The sequence below is a fragment of the Brassica rapa genome, chromosome A06 (genome assembly GCF_000309985.2).
Source record: "Brassica rapa cultivar Chiifu-401-42 chromosome A06, CAAS_Brap_v3.01, whole genome shotgun sequence".
Taxonomy (NCBI): domain Eukaryota; kingdom Viridiplantae; phylum Streptophyta; class Magnoliopsida; order Brassicales; family Brassicaceae; genus Brassica; species Brassica rapa.
The window spans coordinates 24,359,193-24,378,785 of NC_024800.2; the positions used below are offsets into that span (position 1 = coordinate 24,359,193).

Here is a 19,593-nt window from a genome sequence, read left to right on the forward strand (position 1 = left end):
TTAATGGAAAACCCCTAATACCTTCATATTTTATGAAAATGAAGTTTTATAGATTTCTTTAAAGGTTAATTGTCAATAAATAGATTGGTCCATACTTTTATATATCGTTTAATTTTATTGCTTTTCTTATGAGAGATCATTTCTCATGATTGAGATGATTTGATTTTCTAACTATTCATTTTGATTTTTAGATCCGAATATGATATCATATTAAGGTTTATGTATGTCTGATTAAAATAAAATGATCGATCATGTTTTTAATATAGCTTAATGTCTTTGTTTATAATATTAATTTATGTAGAAACTATAGGTAATTTTTATTTAAAACAAGATTATTTATTATTTTCTGAAATATATTGTGAAATCTATTGTAAAAAATGGATCACAGAGAAATTTGGTCTCTTAGTGGACGAATCTCTTGATGTTTATGATTAAAGTATATAATTTAATAACAAACAAATTATTGTAACTATCCATATAAAAGAGGCATCTTTTTAATAAAAGTCTAAATGTATTGATAATTAATTTGTAAAATATGGATTGTCTTATAAAAAATATAAGGACAAGACTATAATAATACAAATAGTATGAACAACTAGATTAAGACCCGCGCCTTGCACGGGATGAACATTATATATATATATTATTTTATATATTATATGTTTATAGCATATTATGAAATAATAAATATATATTGAATAGCATATTATGAAATAATAAATATATACTGAATAAATAAAAAGTCATTATCTACTACTTATATAATTAAATTGGTGCGAACATATAAATAAATTTAATAAATCCAAAATTTTTTTTTCTATTTGATATGATATATAATTAAATTTAAATGATAGTAACATATAAATGGTATATGTTAATATTAATATTTATTAGATGATGCTTTTTGTTCATATTTTTTTATCATTTGTATCTGTTAAAGCAAAAAGTCTAAATTAGTGATAACAAAATTTTCACTGTGGCAATAATGGTTTAAGTAATTTATAACATTTTAAAAAATTAAGTTGTCAATATTTTTTCAAATTTTTATCAAAAAAATGTTCAAAGTAAATTTCAAAATTACGATATTTATGTATTTTTATATGACATATAATTTAATTTAAAATGATACATATATTTATATATCTTTTATTTTTGATACTTATTAAATGAGACTTTCAACTTATATTATTTTTCAATTATTTGTATCATGTCATAACAAAAGTTTTAAATCATAGATTACAAAATTTAAATGTGAAACTTTTAACAGTTTTAGTAATTTATACTCGTTTTTTAAAATTCAAATTATAATATATAAATAATTTTTTTAATTTTTATTATATGGTTACTATGATTGTTTAATTTATTTTAATAGCTTAAAATTAAACAAATATAATTATAATACACACTTATTTTTATCAAATCTTTATTATTCAAAATTATTAATTGTCATATATACTTTAGCCACATTAGGCAATTCCGTAATCTTATTTAAGGAAATAATGAATCACATTAATAATGTATTTATTGTGGTTTAATAAAAAGCTTATTATATATTTAAATGGACCAACATATTCTCTAAGGATTCTAAGAATCATTCTAGTGATGACATGTGGCTACAAAAAAAATGTTGTAATGCTTCTTAAATAATATATAGGGGATGATTTTAAGGGAGCGCTATCACTGATTTTAACGAAAAAAAAGCGCAACGTATGATGTACATTATCTTGCTCATAATGCAGTTGGTGGTTGTGACCAAAACAAAAAATTTCATATTGATGTTTTGTTTGATATAAATTTTAAATTGTTAATTCCATACAATAAAGGATGGTTAACATCACGTCAAAAATCTAGAGAATTACTGTGACCAATCACAAATTTAATTTTAGTTTTACTTACAATCACAACTTCATCCCAATTTTGTCAAACATGTAACTAGCGTGTATATGAGGATATTAGGTAAGAACATCTTTAACCATATTCTGGTTTTTACTCTAAAATAAAATTTAAATTGAAATATTATTTAACTCTATTTTATTTTTCACTTCATAATGGAATAAAATGAATTTACGATATAAATAGAATAATACATTTATATTTTGTTCTTTACTTTATTTTCCACACCAAAATGGATTAAGATTAGAGTAAAACGTAATTATATTGTAGAATTACTATATTTTAAAAGAATCTAAAATAGGGTAGAATTAAAGTAAAATTATATTCTATTATAAAGTTGCTCTATTTTTTTAATTGATATTTTATATTGGAAATGCTCTAGTAATTTTTTTTACAGTGCCAAATAATTCTGGGGAGAATGAAGTTTGTTCGTCTGTCTATATCGATAATTTTTAGTCCTTCCATCAACTTAATTTCCTTCTTGTATATAATTAAATGCTAATGGTAGCATTATAATTAGTTTTAACTTTTTTAACGTTCGGCCTTAGTAATGGGTTAGGATTTGTTCTTTCTTAATATGATGGATCTGCTTCGGGCTATTTCATCCCTTAGCATTGGGTTGAGAATGTCATAAAAGATATAATAAAAAAATCATTCTAAATGAATTTATTATTGTAACTATGTTTATTAGTTCCTTATAAGTTGATTTGATATTTTTAATTTGTTTTATTTTATGTACTTATTGATGTGATAATAAATTGTAAAAAACCTGTAGAGACCCAAAAGTTAACTATTTCCAATCTTTTCAATTTATGGAATTGTCACCCTCTTATGAATTATGATATACAGAGGAATTCACATTTGATTGTGCAGCTTTTTTTTAAGCTGTTGTGCTTTCTAATCTTCATAACCAGGAAAAAAACAAAACTAAATTTCAAAAGCACAAAATTGTATTCTATATTTAAAACTAATAAGATGAGAAAATGGTCAAAAAATACCAAACTGACACACTTCCATTAAAAAAAACTTAAACTCTTCACCAATATAAAAATATATAAACTTGTGTTGATCCAATTAAATTAAGTACAAATTTAGTCAATTTTAAGTTTCACTAAACCGATATTTAGTTTTTAACGAAACGGCATTGTTTTGCTAAAATAAAGAAAATAAAAAATTTTACCGTAAAAATACTGAAATTACAGGTCAAAAAGAACCTGAACATTTCATTGATCCAAAAAAATATTTAAAAGTTGTGGCTAAGACATGAACATTTCATTTCATTGGTAAGCCCACGGACTGGCTCATGAAACTGTTGGATTTAAGAGGACGGAGTGGATACTAATATATTTTAAGCGGTCCTAACAGGCCGGCTCATTGCGATTCAAAATAAAAACTATACCATGAGATGGGTTATAAATACGAACCAACCCGTTTGACATCAAAATATTGTAAATTGATTCCATCTGTTGTTTCATTGATTCATTAATTTAACCTTACCGAAAACACTTATATGAAAACTGAACCGTATCTTTAGTATTAGGGGTGGGCACTTTACCCGATATCCGAAGCTGCATCCGAACCCGATCCGAAAAAATCCGAACCAAAATCCGAACCGATATAGCAAAATATCCGAACGGTATTAAATTAGGAGAGATTGGATATCCAAACCCGAACGGGTAATATCCGAACTCGAATGGATATCCGAACATAACCGAACATATGTATAATTAACCATATATTTCTAGTTTACATCTCTCATTTTATATAACTATTTATATTGATACTACACATACTTTAAGTTCATAGGATATACATAGAATTACGCAGCTCGCTTAAAATATGCATGTCAAACTTTTTATTTCAAGAATTAACAAAAAGTTACATCCAAAATTTAAAAACAATAACCAAATTAATGTCTTTTTAGTTTCAAAATGTTATATCCAAATCTATTAACCATTCAATCTATTAAAAATAAAAAAATTAGTTAAGTGAAAGTTATATTTTTAAATACAAGAAATTTGAGAAATGAATTTTTTTTAAAAAAAATTTCAAAATCTAAATATCCAAACCCGATCAAAAATAACCGAACCCGAACTAAAAATAGCCGAACCCGATCTGAAGTACAGAAATACCCTAACGTGTTCTATACTTCTATACCAAAATACCCAAAAATCTAAAATACCCGACCTGAACCCGAACGGGTATCTGAAAACCCACCCCTATTTAGTATAGTTTGGATAGACTTATTGTTTTTATATCTAAGAGAAACTGAATCCTAATTAATAGATAACCAAAAAAACTGACTAATACCTAAATTTATTTGAAAATTAAGGTTATTTCAGTTGCATAGAGCCTCGAAATGTTCCAGTTGACCTGTCACCGTTCTCAACACTCGACCGGCCCTTAAGCAAGCTAGACTCCCAAGCTTACTCGCTAAAAGAGAAATTAGAGTCAATACTAAATAGTATGAAACGATAAATCAGGAGACTTGATTCCATAAAGCTTTTACAAAAGAAAAGAAAAAAGTAGATTTGTGGAGACATAATTATTCCAAACCATTTTATTAGCCTCACTAGTCCGGTCTATTGCGCTAGGAAGGTTAGAAAAATACAAATCGAGATCTTTCTTTCTTCTAGTAACCGTACGAAGACGCAGCTTTCTTCATATCTCCGTACATACTAATTAATAATTATAGCCTCGTGTTAAATCCATTATAACTATAATCCCATGATCCACAGAACGGAGCATCAATTCCGCAGCCGTTAAACTTCTCAGAAACGTTAGAAGCTGTTCTCTGTTCCGAGCAACCACCAAAATGGTGTGGATCATGGTCGTCTAGACTCCACAAGCTGCCCCACAAGTTACCTTCATCCATCATGGAGTGGTCGCTTGAGGTCGCTGCAACAACTTGAGGCATATGAAATTGGTCAGTGAAGAAGACACTAGTCTGGTAAGAGAAAGTGTTTTGCTCGTTGTCGAGTTTCTTGTGGTCTTCAGACACAAACTGAGATGATTGATTCTGCTGTTGAGGTTGCTGTTGTGATTGTGGTTTCAAATCTAGCTGTTTCCGGGATCTTTTGACTTTTTCTTGCTTCGAAAAAGATTTTTCTTTCTTCTTGTAATGGGTTCTCCAATAGTTCTTGATTTCATTATCTGTTCGTCCTGGTAAATATCTTGCGATTGTTGACCACCTATATATATTTTGCGAAAACTATATGTAAATGCATGCCCATGAATTGTTTGAATCCGTACAGAAAATGAGTGTATATATATATATATACTAATACAACTACAAATGTTACGATAATAAAGGGGAACAAACAACGCAATAATGAATCATGCAATCAGTAAAATATAATAGTATTCTATATCACTCATGTAGTTAGATAACTAGTATGTACTGCTAGCTATATAAGTTTTCATTTAGCATCTCGAATTTAATTAGCATTTTCAAAGAAGAAAGGAGCTTACTTGTTACCCCAAAGGGAATGAAGTTCTAGGATGATTCCTTCTTCTTGAGGAGTGATTTGTCCTCTCTTAAGCCCTGGCCTTAAGTAGTTCACCCACCTTAGTCTACAGCTTTTGCCACTTCTATTCAACCCTAATTTACAATTCCATGACAAGCAAAAGTATTAAAAAGAGCACTAAGAATTGGTTTGACAAAACATGAATATGTCCAATTTAATGCAACTTGATGATCTTTATCTATATTATAAGATATAGTATATGAATGTTTCATATTTAACAGTATCTCGACCAACATTTTCGAATAAAAAAAGTATTATATCTAAAATGTTCCCAAATTAATCGAAGTCAACTCCATAGAACAAGGAATCATAAGATCATCTTTTGATTTTCGAGAAAATAAACCCTAAAAGCTTATTCCACCATGACATTGTCTTATTGCTAACCATGAAAAGTATGAGTCTGCTGATACATTAAAAACGACAAAAGAAACATCAAGCATGTATTATCAAGAGCTTCATTAAGTCAACTATACCCCATTTATATGATCTCCTACTTGTCTTTTATTTATGGTCATACGAGCTTTTGATATAGCAACAATGAAGATTATATGAGTAACATGTACATAAAAAGCAAATATATATGTAACCATGGTAAAATCAAAATAGTTTACCTGCACACTTAGCAACAGAGCTCCATCTTCCTTCCCCATTCGAAGTAACATACTCAGAAAGAAGTTTGTCTTCTTCAGGTGTCCATGGTCCCTTTCTACATCCTTGTTGTTGCTGTTGTTGTTGATAAAGATCATGGTTTCGCTGCTGGACTTGATCAACTCCCCAGTCAAGCATATCTCTTGAATTCTCAAACACTCTTTCACACACAACCAATACTAGCTACAACTTATGCGTATATTTGTGCACGTAAGAGGGCGCTTAGTTTGCTATACTATGTTGATGGTTGTGGTTGAACATGTGTGTATATATTTATATGTGCTTAAGAACAGTCACTTCTTACTTTTTATGGGAGTTTATTCTATATATTTTATTTCATTTACTTTAGTTTAAGACCCTATACTTAATCATGTAGCATATGTGAATGTATGGTCTATCATTAGCCTTCTTAATTATATAAATTTTAACTTGAGTTCCTCAATCACGGAAACAATCTTGGTAAACCTCTATTCTTCGAACAAGTGTTGACACATAATGAGAACCAGCTCATTATTTTTTCTTACCCAATTAAGATTTTACAAGTACCCTATTACCAAATCCATACATAGATCCGTACCATATATATTTATTCGTCATCACTAAAAAATTATTCTTGAACAACAATGTTTTGTCTTTGGACACTTAAAAGACATCATCATAGAAGCATAACTTTGTTCTGGATTAAGTTCTTGGGGAAATATACATTATAAAATACTAGTGGGTTGTCTTTATTTCTGGAAAATAACTTCTGAGCCAGTAAAACCTCAACACCTGCTAAATAAAATAATGAAAAAACATGCTTTAAGAGTAATTCTTGATTAGTTTATTGATAAATTAGAAAATATGCTCGAAATAATGGGCATAATGAAGTGTATACTAATTCGGGCAATAGGAAAATCAGAAAATTCCCTTCAGACAATAAAGTATCGATGACTCACCTTGTATCTATGTGGTCTTTCGGCCATACATATCAACATTTATGGTAATGCTAGGGTTTTCTTGAATTGGTTAAACCGATTCAACCTTGTTTTCTAAAGATTTGAACTAGAAATAACACTTAATTTTTATATATATTTTTGGAGATTGCAAGTTCCCTTGAATCCTTGATCGCAAAACTTAAAGATGGTTTCATAAAAAGTTAAATTATCAGAATTCTAGATTTTAATTATTGTATGATCTTGGTTGTGGTTTTAGTTTTCATTTGATAAATTATAGAATGATTTTCATGCAGCTTTCGTTTTTCAAAGTAGAATTTAGGCCGATGGTGTTAGATAAGCATCAAAGACAAAATCTTTAATGACGTAAGAAACTAGGATCATTTTTTGCTATAAAACAATATTTATAAAGCTATTCTGACAAGGACTGTACACGTATGGACAAAAACAAATTTCAACAAGTATTCACAACAATAATTCAAGAAAAATTAATCACTCCAATTTACGTGCATATATATGTTTCGAATGGAAAAATTGGATCAACAGGTGTAAACCTAGAAGATCTAGCGTATCAAGTGTTAAAAAGTAAAGACGGGCTACCACATGATCCAACTCGAAAAAGATTTTTGAACTATATGAAAACAGTTACTTCTATATATAGTTAAAAGAAAATAATTAAAATTCGTTTTAAGATTAAAAAAGCTTCTAGAAAGATTATCATGGTACATAGTTATGGACCCCATCATGTATATTTTTACTTAGATTTCTTATTACTACTAATAACACTATCAATGTTCAAAGAGAAAAAAAAAAATTCGGCTGCCAATACCAACTTGTTCTTTTTTTATTTAATTTTTTTTTCTTTTAATGGTATATGATAAAGATTTAGCCGCTTCGACTACAATCGCTACGGTTGTATGTTTATTTTTTGTGAAAAAAACTACAGTGATGTATGTTAGCTTCTTTTTTTATCAAACCTTTTTTGCATGTTAGTTATCAAACCTTTTTAACTTAGTCGTGGTGAACTGATTCTGCATCACCAAACCTTTATTAAGGCCGGACCTGGACTTGGACTAGCCTATCTAGTTTTTGATCTTGCAATTTAATCTATATATATATGGTTCTTTTGTGCTATGCATCGATGATAGAATGTTATTTTTAATATTAAATAAAGTAGAAAAATTCATTTCATGATTAAAATTGACATGTGGTGTTTAAATCGAATTAAGGTTCGGTTTATTGTTATTTTCTTTTATTTTCAGTTTTTTTTTTATAAAACAATAGTTATTAAAATAAAACATAGTCTACTATAGATAACATGTCATGGATATTTTTTGTAAATGCCTATTTTTGATTGATCAATAAATTTGAAATTTCATCTAAAAAACATAGTCTACTATAGATAACATGTTATGGATATGCTAAATTTGTGTTAAACTTAATATAAACGTCTATGTTTTGGATTATATATATATATATATATATATCATTTTAATTAATATTAAGTTAAACGTAGCAAAGTTGGCGTTGATACTTTGCATGTTTTTTGTCTATCAGAAATATTATTTACTATCAAACATAATCTTATATATGTTAGTTGTTTTTTTCCTGTTCCAAGACTCTATAGATGTTTGTTTAATGGTTTCAGTTCGATTATATTCAATATGATTTTATATACTAACTAGGAATTTGATAAACAAAATACAACATTTCAAGATTAAGACGTATAAGTTTTCGAAGAAAAAAATTATCAGTATTCTTTGAGTTTATATTAACAAGTAAAATTTTCATTTTATGTTTAAATGCTAAATCATCGAGCAAAAATACGTAAAATACCGGAAAATATTTAGAGCTAGCGGTATTGGTATAATTAATCAAGAAAAACATACAACACAAAATTATGAATGTTATAGATTAATAAGCCTCAAATCATTTTTGTGACATCATAAGATTGGAGAGTTGGTCGACACCTCATACATTTAAATAAGAAGATGTTTTGATCATTTTCCCCCACATGAAGGAGAAGGACCACAACATAACTAAATGCAGTAATTTATAAAACAAACGAAAAGTATATATTTTACTAAAATAAACTAATAGAAATTATGGTGAATGAGGTGTACGACCTATTGAAATAAGTTTGAAATTTTGTTGCTAACGTGTGACGTCTAAGAGAAATATTTATTAATTATTGGGTCTAATGTCTCAATTATTAAAGTATAAGAACGATTAAACAAAGTTGAAAATAAGAGAATGTACACATATACAGTTAGATTAGTGCGAAGTTGTGAATAATTTAGGCGTGAAGACTCACGGGTATTCATTTTGACTGCAAATCTTTGTAGGATGACGTGTTTTCGACTCTTCATTTATGTTATTAATGTTTTGTAGATCAATTGGTTGTATTTTTTTCTATTAATAATTATGTATATCTAGTTCAGTTAATTATCTTCATATATATTAATTGAGAAGATATTTAAGTGGATTTTGATTATGTGTCATTAATATGTAAAGTTTAGAATTAATTCTTTTAATTTGATTGGTTATTAATATTTTAATTTTCATTTATTTAATTAATTTTTCTAAAAGGAAACTAATTTTCGAATTACCTAATCTAATCTATATTACCAAACAAACAATTAAACGTCCTAAATATAGATGAACTAACATAATTTGGTTATGGAAACAATCAATTATAAGAGATTACATTATAGATATTCAGAATATACATATAAATGCATATGATATTTTAGAAATACTTATATATACAGTTTTAAACATGTTTTATTAATTATTTTATTGATAGTGAATAAAATAAATATTATGTTGCATAAAACTAATTAACTTAAACCTAATAATATTTCTTATGCTCACTCATTATATATATTTCTGAAAATATGTCCAATGAATGCAAAAAAGTAAAGTATACAATTTAAAAAAATTTCAATCATTTTTAGTGACAAATGTTGATGGTATAGTTGATTTATTACTTTCAGAAATGATTAAAGCATTTGTATATTTAAAAACATAAACTTATATGGTAAGTCATTTAAATAAATAAAAAATTCTATTATAATATAAATTGAAAACCCGGAACAATATACTAATACAAGACTATAGTTAATACTCTATTAATATAATTCGTATAGCTTTGATTATAATAAAATTAAATATTAAATTGTCTTAAAATAATATTTATAAAAAAAATTATTATAATATAAAATTAAAAATTGAAACATTATATCAATATAAGACTAGAGTTAATACTCTATTCACATAATTTATATATTTCATAATAATAAAATTGGCATGCTTATTTTTAAAAAGGAAAAGAGAAAGAAGACTTAAAAACACGAGTGAAAAATAATAAAACTTGCATGTTCTATTTTTGGTTATTTTATATTTTAAGTACTTAATTTTTCATTTGTTTGTAAAAGTACATGTGTTTTTTTAAAATACATGTGTTTTGCGTATTACTATAAATGTGAATTAATTATTTTTGTGTGTTTTTACAACATGAAGATAAACTGACTAAATAAAATAAATATAAATGATAAGTTTTAAAATTAATAAGTCGAATATAGAAAATATAACTTAAATTGAATGCAAAACAAAATTAATAATGATATGCATTCTTACTGTATAATAAATTTTTACAATGTATGATAACAAAATTTTAAAAAAATTATAAAAATAAAACATGTTATTTTGATGTAAAAAACTATTGAATCTAACATTAATATTAAGTATATATGTCTAAAATAATGATATCATGTTATCTAAAATTATAAAAATAAATCATGTTATTTTCTGATATATAGTTATTTTATCATATTTAATTAAAATAGGATCTATTAAAGTAATTTTTAAAAAATGAAAATAAGACTAATTAAAATATCTAAATTATGATTAATTTTAATGAAAATGTTGGTCAAAAGAATCAGTGTCTAAAAAGATAGTATAGTGTGATGATTAAATTAAATAAAATTAAAGATGAATTTGTTTGGTTATCCAATTGTGAGTTTTATGTTAAACTCTAAATCAAAAATGTGTGAGAAAGAGATTTGTGATTTGCCAAAATTGTGATAACTTTGTAACATATTTGCATCAAAATAAAATAAAGTGGTAGACAAGATAATACACAAAATAGAAAGTTTTTTTTGTTCATTAATTCTTGAATTTTTATTAATCACAAATTATGTCATAAAAAGACATTTGGAAACTTATATTAAAACAAATATAGTTATCATTGTATTTCAAAATTCTTCTAAAATTATACTAATACCAAGACTTTTGATTTTAAAATATTTAAAATTTAAAGTTTAATTTAATAATTTTGGTTATTATTCAAAATCACAAAATTATAAATACAATATATAATTTTCAAACAATATTTATACCCTCAAAATTGCAGGCAACCCACCTAGTCTTCCATTAAAAACAAGAATGTTGAGCTGGCCATGGTGCCATATACCATGAATTAGTTAGGTACATATACACTAGAATCACAAGTGGGCAGAGCCCGTCCTAGTATTTCTAAGAATAGAAGCAAGAAGCAAACAGAAAAATTGCCACTTTTTAAAAAAATAAAATATAAAAAAATGTGAGTTACAAAATCCTCGAACCTTATACAAAGAAACACAGGTGAAGCTTATAATCTTGAGATTATAACAATAGGCCTAGGGAAATTTTGAAGAATTTTTGGCCGAAAATATGTAATAAATGAAGCTCGTGCTAGTAGGTACATAGAACCACTTGTAACAAGTCTGGCGTCCGATGAAAATTTAGTGTGCACGAGAGACATCGAGCTAACGAGTTCACACAAGAACCATCTTTTTCCAGAGCTAAGTACGATTACAAACTATAATAAGAGCTAACGGACTGGACTTCTGAGTTGAACCTAAAACCCACACATGTAACTTATCAAGTTAATTGAAACACAATGTATAAAAAATAGGACACGTGTCGCCTTAGAAAATGAATTGATGACGTGTCTCAACCAAGAATGAGGGAAACTCTTCTTTATAATATTAGATAGATCTATGAGCTCATCACTCGTCTTTCTCTCTCTCTCTCTCTACACATATATACGGGATTCACGTTATTTCACATTGAAAATTGGAGCCTCTGAGAAAAAAAGGATCGGACTTGACGAATTCAGCAGTGACTGCTCAGATACTGTGAAACTAGGTTGACTTCATATAGTTAGATGGACCTAATTGACTAACCTGGGTTGTGGGCTTTTTATTAGATATAAATTCTCATGTTGACATTTCGTCAATAGCTATTGTGGGATATGTTGGGCTCAAACATGTGCATAAAATTACTACCCAGTCTGATTTACATAATTATAAATGTTATTCCTCTTAACATTTTCCTTAGATCATCAGATGATTACTAATTTCATATTTTCAATAACTGATTAAGTAATTATATATCTAGTTGTCATTGTCAAAACCTTTCGAGGTCCTAATTATGTACCCCTGATACCTTTTTCCTCGACAATGTATCTCTGTTAGAGGGTTGGTCATTCGGGTATCCCTTAGAGTATAGATACTATTCATTCGGGTATCGGTTTTTCAGATTTTGAAAATAGTCTTCCAGATCGGGTTCGAGTCGGATCCAGATGGGTCCGGGTTTTATCCAAAGTAACCAAACTACTTGATTCGACTCGGGTATTCTATATCCAAACTACTCAAACCTATCCAAAATAACTTTAAAACTCAAAAATACTCAATTTATGTAGTTTAAATTGGTTATTTTTGTTTGAAAGTAATCATGAATATAAAATTTTTTGAGAATTGTTTATCCAAAACATCCATTTTCATCTATAAATACCCAAAATAACGAATATATTTTGTTTATAATTTTAATTTAGATATTAATAGTATTATAAATATAATTTAAAATAATATTATAAATATATTTTTGGATACTCGTTCGGTTCTCGGTGCGGATCGGGTTTGGTTTCGATTTTCTGGGTTTTGAAAAATTGTCTCATTCGGATATTTATACAGGATCTGACCGGGTCAGATACCTTATTTTTTGGGTCGGTTCGAGTAAATACTTCGGGTATAGATATTATGTCCGGCCCTACTCTGTAATTTTTACCGTTTTTAAATCAATACTTATATTTCATCATCATTAGAATAAAACTGGTCATGATTCAGTTATTCAGACAATATTTATGAAATGCAAAAACTTACAAGATTAGAGACTGAGCTCAACATTTTTAAAATATATTATTTTCTATATATTCCATTTTCTCCCTTTCTCTCTCTGTACACAGTCCATCTCTTCTAAGATCTTGAGAGGTAAAAATAGGTTAATTAGCCCTAACAAAAGACTTAACTGATTATATATACATAACTTGAATATTAGGTCAAACAAAAGTCAGTAAGGTGAAACCCTAAGATGGTATCCTTTTGGTGCAGAAACTCTGGGAAAGACCACTAGTTTCTCTCCTCCTTTCTCCTCCCATCTGCACAAGGAAAATCAAAACATTAAGATCTCAAATCATCAATCAGAGCAACAACAAACAAATCAGATCTTTGCACATTAAAGAGACATGGATTAAGAACATACTTGTATCTCGTAACAAAGTAGTGAATGAAGCTCGAGACTTCAGAAATTCCTAGTTCCTTTCCAGGGCAATGTCTTGCTCCACCTCCAAAAAGTAAGAAATAGCTCATTGATTCCATTTTCTTTTCCTGCATATTTAAATACCCAAAGAAACCCTCTATGTGAGCCTCAAGTTTTTAAATAACAAAACACAAGAGTACCAAAAAGAAACAGAGTTGCAAATACTAACCATCCATCTCCATGGGTTAAAGATCATTGGATCTTCATACAGAGATGAATCATAATTAATCTCTCTTGTGTAGACGTAAATTCTCCAACCTTTTGGGATTAAATACCCTGCAAATATATTTAAATGACACCTATTAAGTACTAATACATATAACAATATTTCATCAAGATAGCAAAATTAAAGGTTGATCTTCTCCTCTGTCAAAATAATTGAACTAAAACCATGGGGGGTCACGGGGAGATGATTGCTTTGCTGGACTGGTTGGTTTATATTTGTAAATAATTGATGTAAGGTATGGTCCACATGCCCACATTTTTCTCTCTCTCACACACACGCACATAAAGAAAAGTAGAAAACTAATAATGATAAAAAGATCTTCAGTTTCAACCGAATTATAATACTAGTTTCTTACCGTTGAGTTCCAAGTCGTGAGTAGTTTTTCTCAAGACACCATTAACAACCGTTGCCAATCTTGATGTCTCAAAGATCACCTATTAAAAATGGTCCAAAGGATAAATAAATTACATTGTCAAAATCAAGAACAATAAATATTAATAGCTCAATTTGTGTACGAAAATACTCACAGCTCGTGTGAATTTCATGGACTTAATGTCGTCGAGATTAAGCGGTTCGTCAGGTCGTTTTCTGTCTCTTATAGCCAAATGTTCTCTCTGTAATCAAAAACCAGTAATCAAAAACCAAACCGGAATAAACCGTCAGAAACCCGAAAAATTCAGTTGTGTTTCTGAGGAACATACTCTGAGTTCTTCAAGAGCTTTAGGGTGATCATGGAGATACTTAAGAGCCATCATGGAAGTTACAGAGACAGTCTCATAACCCGAATACAAGATCGTTAATACTTGATCTCTTATCTCCTTATCAGTTAACAAGTATCGGTTATCTTCCTTCTTCATCAAGTAACCCAACATATCTGTATAAGTTTCTCCTGACTCTCTTCGTTCTTGCATCAGCTTTGTCAATAACCTATCGATATTGTTTCTTGCCTGAGAAGTAACCAAAAAGGTCAGTATATTTTCACTATTTTTTTTATTTTTTTATATCAAGATTCTGAGTATTTTACTTGGATTCCACAACGGTATTGCGTTCCTGGGAGATCGATTGGGACCGAAAGAGTTCCCTCAACAAGCTTGAAGAACTCAGTTTTATATTCTTCAACCTCTGGTTTTTTCAAAGTCTCTGCTATTTGTAACAACGATGATAAAAATGTCATCTGCACAAAATAGAAACAAATGAATTTATTAAAAGTATTTCTTAATACGTATTAAGAAATTGAACAAAAAAAAAAAAATTTATTAGAGGGGTACTTATTTAATGTTTCTTACCACCAAAAAAATATTATTATTTATCTTATATTAAAAATAAATTTATTAATCTTTATACTAATATAATTTATTAATATTTTAATAAAACTTAATATAGTTTTAATTTATTTAGTTTTTCAAAAGCAAATAAATTTTTGACATATTAAAAACATTAAATCCCTAATAAAGGAAGGGACCAGAGATTCAGATTCAATGTCTAAAAACAAAGAAAGAAGAAAGAGAAAGAAAGGCAAGAACGTACATGTTTGGTCTTTTCTTGGATATCAACGGTTTCGAACTCATCCCAACCAGAAAGATAACTTCTCATGAATGCATCAATCTTAGGCAAGAGGTGTTCTTTCATCATAGCCGGGCTTGTTAGAGAGATTAGTGAGCCTCTCATGAGCCGGTGGCTCGGTCCGTGAACCGCAGCGATGTTGCTTGTCCCGAGAATATCAAGCATGGATTGTGGGTAGCCAGAGACTAGTCCTTTCGACTCGTTCATTAGAATGTATCTGTTGAGTTCTGCGTCCATTGAGACTATTGTAGGGCAGCCAAGAATGTGAGATTTGAAGAAACTCCCGTATCTGATTTGATCCAAAAGAAATGAGATTTTAGTTTCTCGCAAACCTAAATGACCAAGTGGCCCACGAGCAGAGTTAGCTAAACAAATAAAAACTTGTTGTACCTGAGTCTCTGGTTCTTCATGAAATTTGGTCCTTGTTTGAGAAACTCGGTGGTTTCACCAAAAATTGGCCAGCCCATGGTACCAGGAGGAAGACCTTTCTTGGAATATCGCATCTGGTTCCATCGGAGAAGAGCGGAGCAGATACAGACAATGATCATAAGAAGACCAAACATCATCATCATTATACCCATCTTCTCTTCCTTTTGTTTCCTCTTTTGCTTTCTTTCTTGTGAGCTCTGTTTTCGAACAGAAGCAGTAGTAGCTAAATAGAAAGAGAGAGATGGTTAAGGGTATCTTGTTTGGGACTAGATGGCTGTGTGTGTCATTGTTTATATAGGCACCTAAAGGGGACGAGGGAGAGAGAGAGAGAGAGGTGTAGTTGGCTTTTAATTTTTAACTAACACGGTAAGATTTCTTAGTTGGTCCGAAGACGATATCACAATTTTTTGGGGATTAATATTGGGCATAATATAAGAAAATCACCATTAAAATTAAAATATAGCAACTATTTATTTTTATGATATTGGACATAATTTAGCAAATCACCATGAAATTTAAAATATAGCAAATATTTATATTTATGACTAGGATATCTTCACTACTACAAAAAAAAAATATTTAGATGATTCTTTTTTTAAATGGAAAGAGTAGGTCACTCTTTCTTATTTAGTTGAGCTTAATTTCTTTTTTTTTTGTTAACAATATAATCAGATTCATATAGACTCTAAAAACTAAATGGGAAACTCTGCGTTCACATAGACGACAAAAGACAGCTGTCTCCTGGCACTCCACGCTAGAATGTCCGCATTTTTGTTTTATGTCCGCAAAATATGAATGATCTATGAGCTGTGAAAAGTATCCTTCAAAATCTTGAGGTCTTCTAAATAAGCTGCAAAAGCTGGTCATTCATCTGGTTCCGAAACCATCTTCACCAATTGGAAACAATCAGTTGCAAATGTGACCTTCCATAGCCCAAAGTAGTGCTTCCATCTCCGTATGAAGGGTCAAAACCTTCTAAAGTATTGTACCAACCTTGTCCGACCATTGGGTCGTTTTCTTTCCAGGAGGCATCCACAAAACGCCATCGTCCGGGAATTGATGGTAAATTTTCTGCCTTTATATTTAGTACAACTCTTCGCGTCTGCAAAGTTTGTGCTTCCGTCCATAGAGTTGATTTTGTCTCTGCCAAATTAAGAGTATCCATGGGATCTATATCCAGATTACTAAAGACTTTATTATTCCTGCATTTCCAAATATAGCATAGAATCCATGCAAATTGGTGCTCATCCATCTTCGGGATAACTCTCGAAAAAAGATGATATATATTTGTAAAGAGCGAGTTGGTTGAAATGATCCACATGCAAATTGCTTAGTTTCTTTCTCTTAAATAATTTAAACTCTTATTGACTATTAAATCCAAAATTTAGTGATAAAGATATTTTTACAAATAAATTATAATATTAGTGTATATATTTCAAACATGTAAAATAATTATATTTTATTACTGAAATATTTCTATCATTAGAGAACTTTTTATTAAAGAGGAAATTACATGTTTACCATTTTCATGATATCACTTTTCATTTTTACAACCACTAAAGAGACATTTTCAAAAATACATTCTTCATTAAGAGGCAAAAGACTCTTATGCCCTTGTTATTTATATATATAATAAATCATTATTTAAAAAAATAAAAAATAAAAATAAAAGATTTATGTTTTCGAATTATACTTTTTCAAATTCAAACTTTTTTATAATTTTTTTTATTTTTTTCGATTTTTTTTATTTTTTTCAAAATTCTTTTTGAAAAAACGAAAATTATGTTTGAAACTATTTTTTTTAAAAATTTATATATTTTTAAGTATTTATTTATATATTTATTAGAATATTAAATTTCACATTCCAAAAACCCTACCCCACCCCTCAACTCTAAACTCTAAGTCTATATTAGTTAACCCAAATGATATAATTGTCTTTTGCCCTTCATTAAATGTGAGGGTAAAAATGGTTAGTGTAAACATGAAAAATGGTACTACGAATGTGCTATTTGTGGTAATTTCCCTTTATTAAAACTATAACTTTGATATGAATAAAAATGTAAATTGAATAATATTTATGTAAAATTATATGTAAGCAACTACCAGTTTGGCGATGATAAAAAAAGTATTATAGCAATAATAATAATGATGATAATAATTTTTTTGTAAATGTTAAGAATAGTGATAATAGTGAATAGATCAAAAAGATAAAAATAAAATTATTAGTAGTTAAAATATGGCTACTTTTTGTTATTAGTTAATCTTAATTTTTCTTTTAACTTTTATTTTGGTTTAAGCTATTATTGACTTTGCATCCAAATTTTAATTTCGTCAAATCGAAATTCTGGTAAAAGCTTCACAAACAACAAAATCCAACTAGCTTCTCTTGGAAAAGTATATACTCCTCAGAAAAGTAGATCCAAACAAAGCTCAAGTAGATACTCACAACACCATATACTCAAGTAGATACTCACAACACCATATAATCTTACCGTCGATCATCAGATATTCATGATCCAAAAGAATTATCATCTAGGATTGTAGGGAGATATTATTCGGGCTAGAGAGGAGACTACCAACAGTAGATTTATAATAACTCAACGCCATCAGATCTTGGTCTTACTACTATCACATGCGTAACATTTGATGAAAGAATATCCAATTTAACTTCTTGTTTTTTTCCAATTTCACTTAGAAAGTAGAAACAAGAATAACATAGCATTTCTCCCTCTGAAATACGTATTAGTTTACTCTGCACCAGTTCTATTTTTAATCATGTTTTCTAATACGACGTTAGATTTAAAAGAGGCCATTGAAGTAGCCGGAGTAAGGATCAAGGGCATTTTCAACCCTATTATATTTTCTATTTCAAATATTATTTTAGAGTAAAATATACTTCAATTTCATTCTATTTTTAACTCCAAATTGGAGTAATGGCTAGAGTTACTCTGTTTATGGAATAATCCTACATATTATTCTGTTACTCCATTTATGGAGTAATTCTACATATTACTCAATTTTGTACTTGAATTTTTTTTTATATAATGATCTTTTAAATTTTGAATGTTTTTATTTCATATTTAAATAAAATTTTAAAATAATAAAAAATACATATAATATTTCATAAGATATTATTTAATAATTTTACATAAAAGTTGTATATATTAATAAAAATACCAAACAAAACATCAAAATATAAAATATAAAATAAATATAACATAAATAATTGATTTAATAATCCCGTAAATCATTTCTTGAATTACCATTAACGGTGAAGTATTGCCCAAACGATGAAAATGTTCGATTTTAAAAAAAACTTTATCCAGTTTAAGATATTTTGGGTTAGTTGGAAAGTTTTGGGTTAATTGGAAAGTTTTTGTAAGTAGAATGTGTTAGTAATAATTATTAACTAAATAAAATTACAATCCTTTTAGAATATTCATTTTTTTAGTGAAAATGAAGTAATACGTTGGAGTAAAACTCTACTACATTTTGGTGTTGCGCTATTGTAGAGTAAAATATGAAGTAATACATTGAGATGCTCTAAGAGTATCTCCAACCCAACTCTACATCTCACTCCATGATAGAGTTTACTTCATTTATGGTGTAATCTATTTTTGTTTGTTCATTACGCTATTATGAAGTGAGAAATATAGTAGGGTTGAAACATTTTTATTTCATATCCACTTTTATTCCATTTTAGAGAAAAAATGGAGTTTTAATGCTGTAA

At 28.5% G+C, this 19,593-nt stretch overlaps 2 protein-coding genes across 2 annotated transcripts; both read right to left on the reverse strand.

The window, feature by feature from the left end:
• Positions 1–4,355: 4,355 nt before the first annotated feature.
• LOC103875062 (myb-related protein 305) lies at positions 4,356–12,901 on the reverse strand. The gene is made up of 3 exons (XM_009153511.2): positions 6,032–12,901; positions 5,365–5,494; positions 4,356–5,084 (listed from the first exon to the last, which is right to left on the reverse strand). The coding sequence occupies exons 1-3, from the start codon at positions 6,204–6,206 to the stop codon at positions 4,583–4,585; spliced, it is 807 nt and encodes a 268-aa protein (XP_009151759.1). The 5' UTR covers positions 6,207–12,901; the 3' UTR covers positions 4,356–4,582.
• Positions 12,902–13,187: 286 nt separating this feature from the next.
• LOC103875063 (cytochrome P450 85A2) lies at positions 13,188–16,125 on the reverse strand. The gene is made up of 9 exons (XM_009153512.3): positions 15,825–16,125; positions 15,399–15,723; positions 14,896–15,045; positions 14,573–14,818; positions 14,399–14,485; positions 14,227–14,305; positions 13,815–13,921; positions 13,589–13,713; positions 13,188–13,484 (listed from the first exon to the last, which is right to left on the reverse strand). Exons 1-9 carry the CDS (start codon positions 16,013–16,015, stop codon positions 13,397–13,399), a joined length of 1,398 nt encoding a protein of 465 aa, XP_009151760.1. The 5' UTR covers positions 16,016–16,125; the 3' UTR covers positions 13,188–13,396.
• Between the last annotated feature and the right edge of the window lie 3,468 nt (positions 16,126–19,593).